Here is a 15696-nt window from a genome sequence, read left to right as displayed (position 1 = left end):
AAGCAGATGGACAATTTAGCCGGGCCACATATAAGGCAGAGGACAGAGGAGCAGGTACAGCCATTGCCTTTGTACTGTGATGTGACCTTACCCATTTGATGGATAGAGTAGCAACAGTCTTTTCTATCTAAGAAGCACTGTAGGATCCGTTGGTATTCTTTGGGTTGTTCTTTTTGTTTCTCCCAGTTCCAGTCTTTTTAGGAAAAAAGTGAGTTAAAATCATTTTTATAACTGTTTATTACCTCTCTGCACTCTTATTGTAACTACAAGGCTAGATGGAAAACAAAGAAGCTACATCTAGAAGGCGGGAACAATCAAGTTAGAACATTCCTAAGTATCTTTAATTTTGATGACAAAGACATCTGGAAACTGATTACTTTCAAAGACTCAGTGGGTATAAAGCAAAAGCAAAACAAGAAGTTGACCAAGGAATTGACTTTGCCCAAGGGCTGAAGCTAGTTAAATATTAAATGAAAACAGTGTCACAAAGGCCCTTCTGGTCAGCTACTCAGTGAACAGGAGGTCACCACAAAACCCAGCAGTAGATCCGTCTATCACCCAGATGCCAAAGTGTCTCATCTCCACGTACACAGCAACGGCTCTGGTCCATATATTTTGGCAGCATTGCCCAAAAGAGTCTCATGGGGAGAAGTGCTATTCTGACACACAACATTTCACAGGGAAATATACACAACTCACAACTAAGGAAGCTTAAAAAAAATGCATGCTGCCATTTTTACACGACCCTTTAAAAAGTCCACACTGAGCTTTGGAAAAACAAATACCTTTGCTATCAGGTGCTTAAGGTTTCCTTATGACCAAAACCAAAATAATTACATCTGTAATTGTGCCTTAGGCACAGCCCCCCAAATCCTACAGAGGCTACTTATTGCTTCTTGAGGCCAAGTGCAAAAACTCTCCATAATCGCTGCTCTGGACAGGATGCACTACACCCATTCCCTCAGCTCTAGGAACTCTGTCTAATGGGACAGATTTCTGAGGCTTAGTTTGCTTCCAAGACATAACTTTCTCTCCCAAGGTATTAGAGAGAGTTTGAATTCACAACTGAAATACACTTGAAGCCAAAGGCCATTATCTCCAGAGTCTTCCACTCTCTTTGCTTCTAGTATTTCTGAAACCAAAGTTTTAAACTTCGTATCCAGCACAGTCTTCAGAGGGTGAACTGCATCAGGTACAGAATTGTCCAAGTTTCAGGACATCCTGATTAGCTAGCTGCTGAGGACCATTAATATTGATTAATGACAGTGATAAGTGAACACCGCACCTGGACTGTAAAATAACTGAATAGGAAACACTCCAAAATACCTCTTTACAAAATTACACCTTCTAATTCATCTTAGCTACAAGATCTATTTCCAAATTCTTCCTGCTACTTGTTTTGTTATTAAAACAATTGAGACTGCTGACTGGGTTTTTTTTTTTTTTTCCCAGTTTGCTTTCCACAAAATTCACTTCCAGAAGAATCATCTTGAAATGTTTTATAAATGAGAAAAAGTTAAAGAGTAAGAATGGATCTGCTCCAAGAAGTATGTGTACAGTAGAGAAATCACTGGACAAGGAGTCAGAAGACCTGCACTCTATCCCCAAATCTATGCTTTCTTGCTGTTTGACCCTGGGCAAGTCACCTTACTTCCTGAGCCTCAGTTTCCTCATCCAATAAAACAGAAATTATGATACTACCCAGGGGCAGCAGTTACAGGGTATCCTAAATCCTGAAAAGAAGGCATTAAGCCCTAAAACCTCCCCAGACCCTTCCCCAGGCCTCTCTGATACCTGCAGCAGGATGTGTCACACTGCACAGTGGGGAAAAGGGAGTGACATTTCCACACCTCTGAAGCTCAAGGAGCAACAGCCAATGAGTTTAGCAGCCCAATCTCATCCAAGGTGTCCTTTCACTCCCTCATCCCCAAGTCAAATGGGACTTTCACCCAAGTGCTTGAACAGGCATCTAGCCAAGGTCAGCCTACAGATGCCCACAGGGAAGCACGCATATATCTCAAGAAAGCAACACTCAAGAGTTCCAACAATGATTACCGGAAGGGTCTTAATGAAGCAGCCTCCTGAGGAAGCTAATTTAAGGATTCCTTCATCATCAAATGGACATCTTCAGTGAACCCAAACCAAAATAGTGCCAACCCCCTCATTAGGCACTTCCTTTCGGTCACTTACATCCTTCACAGGCAGATATTTTAAATGAGGTCAATTAACAGGCTTACCACCACACCCTTCTTCCTGCTCCCTTTGTTATCTGACCTGATTAAGGACTCACTTGAACAATAGTGAAGATGGAAACTCTAAATGACACCCCTGCCTCAACGTTCAATTCTGTCCCAGGAAAATAACTCTCTGGCTTGGTGAGTCACAAGGAAATGCCGGCTGTTTCCTTCTCAGGAGAGGCTTTGTCTACTTGTCGGCCCCACCACCTGAGCTTGCAGAGAGCACTTTAGGCCCTGCAGCTCTGTTACTGAGTGTTCTTAAAGCTCAGCTCCAATGCTAAACCACCAGCAGGAAGTGCGACTGCAGAGGTTTCTGAGGCAGGTTAGAGAACAAATTTAACTCACCTCTTCCCAAGTGTCTGCAGATAAGGGCTTGAGCCAGCATCATCTGTCCACAGCGTAGCATACATCCCCAGCCAGCATCTGATGAAGGGCCCGTTCCCCCTGTGGGCAAAGTGGATGGGAATGAATATGAACTCCTTAAATTGCCCTTTCCCAAAACATCAACATATTTGGGAATCATACAAGACAGACAGACACGCATACTCTGAAAACAGAGGCAAGAGGTACAGCCAGATATCAAACAGGGTTTATTATAGGGTGGAACTTTCAAAGATAATGCTGAGTTAACCAAAATGGGTTCCATAGCCAAAGACAAATAAACAAATGAACAAAACCTGCCCCTTACATTTTCTGCTTGGAGACTTCTAGGCATGCATGTAATTTTGGTAGATGACTGCCATGTATGACTACCGACACTTAGTACATGCCATGTCACCATCTGCCTGACCAAACCTGGCTTTGCACAGCTCAATTCTCAGGTAAGCCAGTCTTACTTTAGTTAAGGAATAAATGCTACCAAAGGTAATCATCAAAATGGTCAAAGAGATCTTGAAGGCTCTTAACTGTTTTAAATATACGTTATAAAGATCTGAACAGCAACAAGGACAATGCGAAATAGAGGAAAGAGTCCTAGATTAGGTGGCAGAAGACCAGTCTCTAGTTACCTAATCCAAGTCTCATCTATAGATTGGGGATAATAGCACATACCCTGCCTACTATCAGTGGATATTGTAAGAATTAAATGACAGAACATCTGTGAAAGTGTTCTACAATCTACTCGGGATGATATAAATATTTGGTGTTATGAGTATGGGCATAATTGAAAATACTACTAATAAATTAGAAATGTACCACATCTTTAAAAGGCACAAAACCAATTAATAAATGAAATAAGACAACAGGTTCCATTTTAAGAACACTTGGTGTAATGAAAATCCCACGTATGTGGCCAGGGTGAGCTCAATATCCTTTTTCAAGGTACCCATGAAATCAGATAACTTGGATGGCAGAGGAGACATTCTGCTTTCACTGCTTTCCTTTCCCAACATGGAAGTGGAAAGATATGCTATGAGCATGATTGCACAACACTAACTTTAAAGAGGGTCCTCAACTTGTAAGACTAGTGGGCCAAGGTAGCCGCCCCTTTCCTTTTGTTGTGGGGGCTGAAGGAGTTGCTACAGCAAGATAGAGAGGATTGAGCCAACTTGCGAGCTGGAAGGGGAGCCCTTTGGCTCTTGCTAATGGTTGGATTACAGGCCAGATAAGTATGGAAAAGATGCAAGGAAGCCCACATAAAGCAGAGATCATCTACTGCCAAAACATTGTCAGAGTTGAATTGCAAATGTTTTCAAGGCTTGCAAAGATCTCTTCACCCAGAGAAAGTTAACAGTTTAGAATCAGTGAGTACTAAAGATTGTTCTTTTGTTTTACTGCTCAGGTACTTCTTGTGGAGAGCAAAAATAGTCTGTGTGGACTTCATTTTGGGCACTTATCAGAAAGGTTGACTTCACTCCAGTTACAAGGTCCAGTCCTGCATCAAAATCAGTCAGACAAGTTTCCTCTTAGGAGAACAGCTTCCACCAGTGGGTTAAGTAATCTTTTCCTACAGGGCCATGACACTAGGAACAGGCCACCTTACTTGCAAACATTTTACACATTTTCTCTAGAGGGAGCCTATTCACTTAGCTTATTGAAATGTCCTTTTTTTCTAGACAGCAGCTGGTACTCTAACAGCCTGGAATAGATAGATAGATTTCCAAGGAAACCTATCATAATTATCTCCCAGTGGTGAGATGTTTTCATTTCATAGGGAAAAAAAATCAAAGGAATTATTTTCTTTCCTTCAAGGCACAATTGTCTTTAATAATCAAGTAGTTCCACAAAGCAGTGGATTGTAACTTAATAGATATTACCCAAATGAAGAGTTTATTTGACTTTTGCCTTGCGCTCAGAAGTAAAAGAAGTAATACTATCCGGTGACTGAACACTTAGAAGTGGGCTCGAAAGTATATTGGCATTACACATTAATACCATGGAACCATACATGATGAGGTACTTCGGCAATGAAACTTTTAGATGAACTGTAAGACTTAACTACCCCCCCTAAATCAAATTCTTTGCCATAGTGAGCTGTTAATTCTGAGGTTTCTGTGAAGTCATGCTAACCATCAGGCAAGCTATCTACAAGGAAGAAAGGACAGTACAACAAATGATATACTTACCAATTGGTGAAAATTTCCTTCTGTATGTAAACCATAGACGAGCACTTATATCAGACAACAGCTTAGATTTTTCTGTAATTAAATGTGAAATCATAATTAAATCACTATATCCCAACTAAAGATACCTGCCTTTATTTCTGAGCCAGCAGCAAACTCATTTTCAGATAACCAGTCAATTCCATTGTCATGGGCCTAGGGAAATTCATAGGAAACCCAATCTCGTTTTAGCCAAATAATTTCAGCATTTCCCCAAACCCATGTTTTGACCAGAGCTACTGGCTGGTACAATGATGCTGGATGGTTAGGAGAAGGTTCCTGTCTCCTTCTCACTGAGCTCCACGGCCCTGGCAGGTACTAACACGGGGGTCATTGCCAAAAGACAAGGACTAGGAAAAGCAAAGACCCTGGATAACCAACTAACGAGGCAATCAGCCCCTGCCTGAATAATGACAGTTGGTTGGATCTATCATCTGTACCCACTATCCGTTATCAAAAACTAGGGGTGGGTGTGTGTGCACACATGTATGTTTAACTAAAAAGGAGATGTCCCAACCAAGTAATTAAGTGTGCAAGAAATTTATCAATACTACCTAGTGCAACTAACATTTGTAATCTAAATGGATATATAACATCACAAATGCTTTTGTATCTTTTTTCACAGCATGCTTTCTTGTATTTTATGACATAAATTTACTTCGATGGCCACAAATGTGGCTTCCATGTTTCCATCTGTACCTAGATGTGGTTCTATCTGTCTTAGTCTTATCTCTCCCCCTTCTCAACAGCACATCCATATTTGTATTCTGTATAGAACTTATAACCATTGCACTTTAAAAGAAGAAAAGGAAATTCAATTTTAGCCAATAGTTTCTATTTTCTCTCCTGCCTTTCCTTTGAACAAATCAGAAAGTTGAGCTGTCTGGATTTTCCCTCCCCTTCATGTCCCCAGTGCCTAGCACATGATGGGAAGCAGATGTATAATGGTTACGACTAAGACTTCTGGAGTCATACTCTGCCTGGGTTTGAACCCTGACTCTGCTACTTACCAACTATGTGGCCTTGTCACTTAACCTCTCTGACCTTCAGTTTCCTCATCTGCAAAATGGGGAGAATAATAGTACCTACTTCATAGAGTTGTAAGCATTCAACAAGATAATACATGGAAAGTGCTTAGACGGTACAGTACACAGTAAGCCTGCAATAAATGTTAGCTGTTATTATATACCCCTCCTCTCAAATGTTCACACCACTCACTCCTTCCTCTGATATTCTCTACACCTTCCAGTTTGCCTATATGAAAGGCTGGGGAAAGTTGTATGGACATTTTAACATTAATTTCATTTTGAAAGGCATTTCCCAACTTAACATTTGAATATGGGTATATTTGGCAACCTGGGGATTCCTGTTGTCATGGAATGCAGAACTAGAAGAGATCATCTCCAGTCTCCCTCATTTCAGTACTGGTGAAGAGACTTAAGATCCAGACAGAGAAAGTGACCTATCCAAGGTAGGAGAAGAGTCTGAATACAGAAAGTCTCCTAATTGTTACCCTGGGCTTTCTCCACTGTTCAGGATTCTCCAATCAAAATGATGAAGCCAGACTCAGGAAGAGCTAGAAGCTGCTAACGTCCTCTCCTGCCTTTTGATCAGCTTCTTCCCATCCCTCCCTCCATGCTAGGGCCTCCAAAGAGGGCCTCTCCTCAGACAGATACAAAAATCCGAGCTGCCTCTCTCCAAGCTCAGGCTTTATCCAGGTGCTGGGTCATTAGCAGTTTCAGGTTAAAAGGTCTTTCCCAGTCCATAAGAATGTAGGGGTATGGAAGAAAAATTCAAGCCTCCTTCCCACCTAGCTCAGTGGCTAAAAGTTCTATACAAAATCAGAATAAACTGAGTGCCTCAGTCAGCAAAAGATCTAAAACTATAAGACTTCTCAGTGTCTGATATTGTTTCTGACAGCCATGGGCTGTCTAGAAGTCCCGTGGGTGGCAGTGTTTTTAATCTAGACAGAAAAGGACATGTGAGCAATGAGAAGTATGTAGCCCAGTCATCAAAGACTAGATACTGGTTAGTGATAGTAGGGGTGGGTCCATGTTTTTTAAATCTCGGGGCTTATAGAATTCAGGGATTCTCCTTTAAGGAAAAGAATAAAAATATACAACTTTTTCAAATTGTAAAAATACCTATGACCACATGAACACGCTGCTAGGGCCTCTCAGGGCCTTGGAAGGGACCTGTGCAAGCAAGGGGCCCCAAAGCTTAAACTCCTTTGGCTGTAAAGTAAATCCACCTAGGAGTAGCATTGACAATTATCAAGGTAACGCTCTGCCAACCCAAGGAGGCAAAAAGGATAGGACCTTAACCTCAGGCACCCACTTCATTTAGGTTTTCACAGACAAACACTACCAAACCTTACCCGTTTTAAGGAGATGCTGTTTCCCCAAGATCCATACCAGCTCATCAGTATCCGGAAATTCTTCTAGGTAGTCAGTGAAAATAGTAATCTGGTTTTCATACTTGGATAAAACTGAAAGAAAAGGAAAGAAACTTAAACAAAATGTAATAGAGGGGGCTTGCTCCTGTGGTTTACTGATTATTACCTTTGTCCTGAAGGTGTAAGGCCATCGGCTTGAATCTAATGGAAGCAAATCCTTGTCCTTGAGGAACAAAGACACAAAGCCTCAAGATCCTTTAGTAGAGGGATTTCCTCTTGACCACCTATTTTGACCTTCCCCTTCTCATGGTCCCATTTGGCACCATCTCTGAATAATTATTCAGTCACAGTTGTTTCAAAACCTTTTTTCATAGGGTCTTCTTCGTAAATGGCCACTTGCCTACCTTCTCCTAGTGTGAGTGTATCGAGGTGCTACAATAATACTTATATACCTAACTCTTGCCCACATCACAGGGAAATTTGTGAGATTTCTAGTGGCCAGTGGCTTGGAAGGGGCTACGACAAGCCGGAAAGATTATACAACTGTGAAAATGTAATATTTTAGCTGGAAGACCAGATGTTTTAATGGTACTTTTATTTGTCATTTTACTCACATATGACTTCTGCAAAGAAGGATCTCGATGTTGACGATAATTATAACTTGTTTTTGGAATTCACAAATGACTATGGTTATCTCTCAAGGTAAAGTAACCAAACAAAATATAATTAAATCTCTTACGTTCACAGGCCACACTCTCAGAACTTATGACCATGTAATGTGGGATGAGTTAAAATTCACTTTTGTACCACCTGTGGAGGAAGGGTCTGCTAAAAGAGTCAAGATGACTTATGAAGGGGTCCTATCTCAAAAGTTCCATTTAAGTAATTTTCTGAGAGAAATAATACTGTAGGTGATAAATAAGTTTCCAAGCCAACCCACAAAAACCTATTTTAACTGGTAACAAGAAAAATCAAGTTGAAAGTATATTTCAGGGCCCGCCCTGTGGCTTAGCGGTTAAGTGCGTGTGCTCCGCTGCTGACGGCCCGGGTTCAGATCCCGGGTGCACACCGACGCACCGCTTCTCTGGCCATGCTGAGGCCGTGTCCCACATACAGCAACTAGAAGGATGTGCAGCTATGACATACAACTATCTACTGGGGCTTTGGGGGGAAAAATAAATAAATAAATAAAATTTTAAAAAAGTATATTTCATAGTTTATGGTGCTATTTCTATGAGAACCATATTTGAAGTTCAAACTAAGACACCCAACACACACTTCCTCTCAACTCTTGGAGGCTCCCCATCCCCTATGCAGAGGGGAGCTCAGAGAGAGTAGGGGCCCTTTTGTGCAGCTACGAGTAGCGGCAGGGACTCTCCCACAGCAGTCCCTAAGAGCCCCAGGGGAATAGTTTCCTGTAAAAATGGCATCGTGGGATATGTTTAACTCACTTGAAAGGACAGATTGTGTTCTTTTGGCTTTCTTTTCTAGGGTAGGAGCTTGCTGTTTTCATAGAAATAAATGTTCCTAAATATAAATGAGTCATATCTGATCATGAAAACAGGTTCACCTGCTTAAAATACTTGTTGGAGGTTGAAGCTATTTAGATAACTTGTACAAATTGAACTTATAATTTGTTTGAAGTTATAATTTTAGAAACACAGTTACCCAGGGATATTGCCTTTCCTGAAACATATTACAGAAGTTCAATCTTTCAGGGATTTAGGTAGCCTTTCTCCTCAAGACGTTTTAATCATTAAGGTTATAATCTCGGCAGTATTTCAAACCTAAAGAAGTTAGAAATGAGACAGCCATTTCGTTCCCCAGTGAAAACTCATCACTGCCGAATCTGCCAGGGAGCCTGTGCCGTCTGAGCCTTTCTGCCACTGGCCTCAGCCCCTGGCCCATGCCCAGGAAATACCAGGCTAAAAATGATCACCCAGGTCAGGCCATCCCCAGGAGGTGGTGGACTGAGGTGGTGTAAATCACACTGTGTACCTTCCCACCCTACTCTCTACCCCTCATAGCCAGGAGAAATCAGGTTAAAATGAACATCCAGTGTAGACGAGAAAAAGAAGTCAGAAAACAAGTAGCTTGAGAGGAGTGTGGGAAAGGGGCAGCCTCTCTGGCATTCCCCTACTAGGGGTGAGGAAAGGTGGCATTGGATGAATGTACAGCATGTATGCATATAAGCCTTGGGTCTTTTTTTAGTACTGGCCGAAAAAAAAACATTTCTCTATTGCCAACCCTGTCTCAGTGAGTCATTGCCCCGCAATCTGGTCAAATTAGTACAGTCCCTTAAAGCCTGTGAGAACTACGCTGCTTCATTTAGGATGGCTCTGACCAAAATGGTAGCCAAAGAATTTTCCTCTTGTTCTTCAGCCCCTCTCCGGCCAGCAAGAAGTTCATTACAGTCTCTATTCTTCCTGATTCTCCTCTTGGAAGATAGACTCCCAGAATGCAGTGTGTCAGGCCATAGCCAGCACGAGTTGAAGCTACATGGATGAAACAAATGAAAGCCAGAACAGAAGATGAGATTAACAGAAGCAAAGAGAAGTAACATGGGGAGAGTGTATACAAAGGGGTCTGGGAAGCAAAGAGGAATAGGTCTTCCACAAGAATTCAGAGAGATGAAGAAGCAATGCGGGACGTGGTTGAGGTGCAGAAGTGAAATCGCATTTCCAACAGAATCATTTCTAACAGCAATCCTTTTACAAAATTTTTGGATTAACTACTTTTGTCTTGCCTTAAAATTAACAAATCAAACATCAGCCCCATATGAGTTCCCTGTCCTTTCAGCCTGTTTAAAGAGATAAAGACCATATAGGCAGAGCAACAAATACTGTAGCTTGGTAGACCAAGAATCAGCTTCTACAAGGTCTGATGGACAAGGAACTTCACCCTGGTCCATTTTACTTTAATAATAATTATTGCACTGAAGTCTCTGCTGGGTTAGCTTAGTGGTCAGCTAATAATTGAACAAAGATTTCCTTAAACTCCTGTAACCAAAAAAGTCTCCCAGTCTTGGCCAAAGGGCTCTGTGTACATGTTGGGGCATGCCTGCAACACTCAGCCAGGCAGTTGATAACTCTGCCTTAGTCTTCCCTTTCTGCTTGTGCAGAGCTCAAGATCAGCCAAAGTCGGAGCTTAGGGCCTTCTCAAGTCTTTCCTGGGAATTCACACAGCCCTAAGCATGCACATGGCCTTTTAGATCCCCAGGAATATGCCCGAACTTTTCAAAGCCCCAGTGGACATGTTATTCCTCAGCTTTTCCTTTTAAGTTTTCTGGTTATCTACTGCCTTAGGCAGCCATGAAGTTAATCGATTCTCTCTGATGGTTTTCAAAAACTCTCAGGGAAAGGCTTTCTGCAGCTCTAAGTCAGGGCAAATAAATAGAGTCTTGCAGGTGGGGTCTTCTGGGGAATCACCAGACAGATCAAATAATGACAACTCTCTAGAAATGAGGCTTTATAGGAGCTCCCACCCCATTCTGTGTCCTCCAGTGGCTGCCAAGCTGCTGGCTTTTCCTGTGATTGTAGGCTGTGGATTCTCAAGGCTACTGCAAGGGATGCGGAGGGCAAGTGAAAACGCCACAAAGTTCACTATTCTTACCAAAATGCAGCTGTTTTTCATGAATAAATACTTCCCAGATTGTCGCAAGCCTTTGGTTAATTTCCAGAGTTCTGAAAAAGTTGATTCTGACCATTTTTGCCAGTTTTCTCATTGCTATTATGGATAAAATTTTCAGAGGTGCTCACTCTGCCATTTTTGCTGATGTCTTACTTTAAAAATATGCTTTCCAGTGATTGACTATATTTCTAAGGGTTATTTTGTAAAATTGCAAGTAAATGAAAAAAATCACTTTGAACAACAAATTTTCTGATAGGGCTTAACAAAGACACTTGTACATCAAGGCTCCTAAATTCTGTGGGGCTTGTGCCCCACAAACAACACAAACTTTCTAAAGTGAAATCCAAAGGTCACAGAATCTCAGGGCCAGAAGGGGCCTGAGATACCATAGCATATCTTCCTTATAGGTCACCTGATTCTAAAAGCATGCCAGGATACTGCTGGTTCCAAAACAGCTTCCTCAGCAATACATACATATTTAACAAACTTTCAGGCCACAGTTTCAAAAACATAAGGAAGCGTCCGTGGAAGACAGGCATGGTAAGTGCTGAATATTCATTAATATATTCATTCCATAAACTTTTCCAGAGTACCTACTATGTGCTAAGCACAGAGGATAAAACATCACTGAGATGTAGCCTCCATCCTCCAAAAGCTTTTAATCTAGTGGAGAGGATAGGCCTGGAAACAACTAACAACAATACGTACTCTAAGAAAGGAAAGTGATGTGGAAGGCAACAAACGATTAATTCCAACTGGGGGTGAATGGGCCTTCCACAACCTAGAAAAGGTGGCATTAGAGCTGAGCCTTAATGGAAATAAGATAAAAGTGGCAAGGGGGAAGGGAGGAAATTCCCGATTGAGGGAACACGGAAAGGATTTGGCAAGCAACTGAGTGTGGGATGAGGCTGGGGAGGGAGAGAGAGAGAGAGTCAAAAATAACTTGCAGTTTTCAAGTGTGGGTGATGAAATGGTAGCAGAAAAACATGGTGGGAGTAGGGAGATAGTAAGCTTGGCCTAGCCAGAACATGTTGGACTCATGAGTTTGGGCGACAAAGGAAGGAGAGGTTAAAAAAAAAAAAGTAAAAAAGGAAGTCAACCTGCACAGGGATTGTGAAGAGGGGCATGGTAGATGGCAGGTTGATCAGCAGAGCCTAGGAAGGCAGGAGGAATTCAGAAGAACAAAACTCAGTCTAAAACGTGCCTTCACTCCCTTCCTCCTGGGTCCACTCAGTGTTCTGGTCTTCCCAGCCTCTGCTCACCTGTGCACAGGCCCTGCCCCATCTTCATTTCTCTTCCTCCAGTGCCCTGCTTTTCTGACAACCAAGAACTTAGAGAATAGAGAACTGGACAACAATTCTTAGCATTTCAAGGGAGATTTTCATGTTCAAAACAGCAAGTTTTCTTGAATTTATTCAGCAAGTCACACCCTAGCAATGATGGCTTGTCAAATAATGTGAAAGACATGAATGATTTCTTTACAGACCAGTATGAACTCTGACACCTTAAGAGAACATTGTCATTTTTATACTTACACTAGGGAATCCTAACCAAAGGGTTATCATTCAGCTTAACTTTACAATTTTATGAGATTCTATTGAACTGACTAGTACTAGTGGTAGTGGAGCCCCGGAGGCTGCACCCGGCAAATTTCAGGGCAAGTCAGCCAAAGGACAACCAGTCCAGTTGGCAAGGGACCATTGCTAAGTGATAAGATCCTGTGGTTTTCAACTAGAAAAAACAGATGGGCCATAGATAACTTGGCCCTACAAAATACATTTCTTAGAGATGTCAGTCAATTCATCCTACTGACGATGGTGGTAAGAATCAAATGTAATGCAAAATTGGACTCTTTCTGGTTTTCCTTTAAAGTGATGCTTTTGAAAATCTTATTGCCTTTTTAAGTATGTTTTTGTTGTTCTTTTTACTTAGGGACAAATTATTGCCTGCTGTCTGACGACTGAAATGCACTTGGACACATCCATGAGGAAAAGGGCTTCCATGCACAAACTGGTCAGTAAGGCACCTAACACATAGACCACTACACCTCTAAATTGCTGCCTCCTTTTGCTTTTGATAAGATAACTTTGCTCTTTTTGAAGAGATGCATTTTTCAGAAAAATAAAAAGATACTGTTTTTGTAAAGTTTATCTTTGTTGATAAGGGTAGCACATTGGATGGATGGATGGAGAAAAATATTTGGCTGGCTTTATAATTCAAGACTTGAAGCAACTATTCCACAAACTGAGGTAAGAATCACCTTGATTCTTCATCAACATGTTTTGTTGTGCTTAAGAATCAACCTGCTAGTGGTAAGCCTGGGTGTATTCTTAAGGAGAACAGTTTCACATTAGTACCACTGCCAAATCATGCAGTGGGTCCAAAGTAAGCCTCCATGGTATTGTATCTTTGATTTTGGACAGTATCCAAACCAAAAAGCAGCAATACTCAAATACAGAGCTCAAGTTTCACGTAGGAAGCAAGACACTATGAAAATATTTAGTCAAAATGAAGAGTGTGTCAAATGATTTTTCTCCAACATCAAAAGAAAAAAATTGAGGTTTTTTGTTTTTGTTTTTGTTTTGGCATGGTGAAGAGAAGGAGAAATCATTCCTCACCCCTCATGGAAATAGCTCTAGCCTAGGAATCTTAAAATTTAGGTTCTAGTCCCACTCTGCCACTAACTAGCTATGTGACCTTGGAGAACTTACTGCACTTCTTTGGGCCTCAGATTCTACATCTATAAAATGAGCAGTGTGTTTTTCAAACAGCACATTGTAAATCATCAGTGGGCTGTGAAATCTATATAGTAGGTTGCAACTAGTATTTTTAAAAAATGAAATGAGGTATAACAGAAAATAGAATGTGTTGCATATAATAAGGATGACTATTGTTTCATGAAACTTGTTCACGTGTATATAAACTGGGTTGCAATATAAAATGTATTTCTCACTGTATTGTTGGATCAAAAAAGTTGGAAAGCCACTGGTCTAGACCTAAACTGTCCAATACAGTAGCCACTAGCCACATACAGCTGTTTACATTTAAATTTATTAAAATTAAACACAACTAAAACTTCAGTTACTCAGTTGCACTAGCCACAATTCAAGCACTCAACAGCTACATGTAGCTAGTGGCTACCATATTGGACAGGGCAGCCATAAAATAATTCCATCATCACAGAAAGTTCTTTCTATGGTTCTATAGGAGGTAGAGGTAGGATGGGTTGTTAGGAGGGGTACTCCAAGCTCTAGGAAGAGAGGATGGGTTCGCTTGTCTCTCTCTTAAGATAGTCTGTATATGGGTTTCTAAATAAATGAGCCAAGGGGCCGGCCCGGTGGCACAAGCGGTTAAGTGCGCGCGCTCTGCTTCAGCGGCCCGGAGTTTACAGGTTCGGATCCCGGGCGTGCACCAACACACTGCTTGGTAAGCCATGCTGTGGCGGCGTCCCATATAAAGTGGAGGAAGATGGGCACGGATGTTAGCTCAGGGCCAGTCTTCCTCAAGAAAAAAAGGGGAGAATTGGCATCGGATGTTAGCTCAGGGCTAGTCCTCCTCACAAAATAAATAAATAAATAAAGCCAAAAATTATTTATTAGGTTCTGTACTTGGTTCTGTGAGGAATACAGAGGATACAGCCTCATAAACATTCACTAAATGTTAAACGAACAATCTAAGGCATCATAAAATCATAATCTAGTTAAAGACATGAGCCTTATGTAAGTGAAAGAGCTGATAATAAAAGGCAATGTATAGGCAAGTGTTGATAATAACTAAGTGCTGTCAAATTCAGAAAAGGGGGAATCAATGCGCATTGGAGTCATCAAGGAAGACTTCAAGGAAGATGTAGGATTTGAACTGGTCCTTAAATTATTGCTTGGAATTGGATGAGCAGAGATAAGAGGGGAGAACATTCCAGATGAGGGGAACACCATAAATGTGTGTGCATCAGAGAGGGGGGTAGGTTCTGGAGAATATTAAGAAATGAGATTAGAGAGGTAGCTGGGGACTGGATTGTGGAGGGTGGAAAGCCAGCCAGGAGAGTCCAAGTCTCAGTAAAACCATTGACAGTTTTCAGAGCACTTTCACATGGTCCTTGAGACAGCCCCTAGAGATAGCTAGGGTAAGGATCATTACTTCCATTTTAGAGTTGAGGGAACTGAGTCTCAGAGAGGTGATATGACTTGCCCAGGGTCATATAGCTAGTGAGCAGTAAACTGAGTTAATCTTACTTTCCATCCAGTATTCTTCCCACTATACCTTGCTGTTATGATAAAATCTGGATTTGAGGCACTGGAGACAGGGAGACCAATGAGAAAGTTGTTGTAATAATCCAGGCATGAAGTCTTGAAGGCCTGGCCTAAGGTGGCGAGAAACCAGATGCTCTGGTTATGTAACATACTATAAAACAATCTGACAATGCAGTACCCACTGTTTACAGGGGAGAGTAAGAGTAGACAGTCTGAGGTTAGAACACTATAGCTATTTTTAACTGGAAGTGATCTAAACTACCCCTAAGGAATAAATATTAACAATACAATTCATATACTGTGTCCAGATTTTTCCAGACAGCTGAAGGCAATGTTTTGGACACGGTTCCTAAGCAAACAACACTTTATATGTCTATGCATTTTTATGAGCCATTTCTGTCTTGGTAGTGTTTCTTTCCTCTGTCAATTTCAATTTTCATTGCTCAGAACTAATTGGTCATATGATTTCTTACCTCATCTAGATTTCCAGTGAGAAAGGACTAGTGAAAAAAGGTCAAGGAGCTACAGGCATTGGAATTTTTCCACACTATTTAGTGAAACTAATTATCAGCTTAGCAATTAAT

At 41.3% G+C, this 15696-nt stretch overlaps 1 protein-coding gene across 2 annotated transcripts in view; it reads right to left on the bottom strand.

The window, feature by feature from the left end:
* Positions 1 to 15696, bottom strand: part of ATG4A (autophagy related 4A cysteine peptidase) — a 52148-nt gene that overhangs the window by 12097 nt on the left and 24355 nt on the right. The window contains exons 2-5 of one of the 2 annotated variants that reach the window (XM_058536483.1): positions 7215 to 7325; positions 4802 to 4873; positions 2583 to 2681; positions 92 to 193 (exon numbers count right to left, since the gene is read on the bottom strand). In XM_058536483.1, coding sequence (XP_058392466.1) covers positions 92 to 193; positions 2583 to 2681; positions 4802 to 4873; positions 7215 to 7325 — 384 coding nt within the window. The remainder of the gene's footprint in view (positions 1 to 91; positions 194 to 2582; positions 2682 to 4801; positions 4874 to 7214; positions 7326 to 15696) is intronic. The other variant, XM_058536484.1, reaches the window with a different exon arrangement.

Source organism: Diceros bicornis, chromosome X (assembly GCF_020826845.1).
Source record: "Diceros bicornis minor isolate mBicDic1 chromosome X, mDicBic1.mat.cur, whole genome shotgun sequence".
Taxonomy (NCBI): domain Eukaryota; kingdom Metazoa; phylum Chordata; class Mammalia; order Perissodactyla; family Rhinocerotidae; genus Diceros; species Diceros bicornis.
Note: the sequence above shows the minus strand (reverse complement) of the source record. Positions and strands in the feature narration are given on the sequence as shown.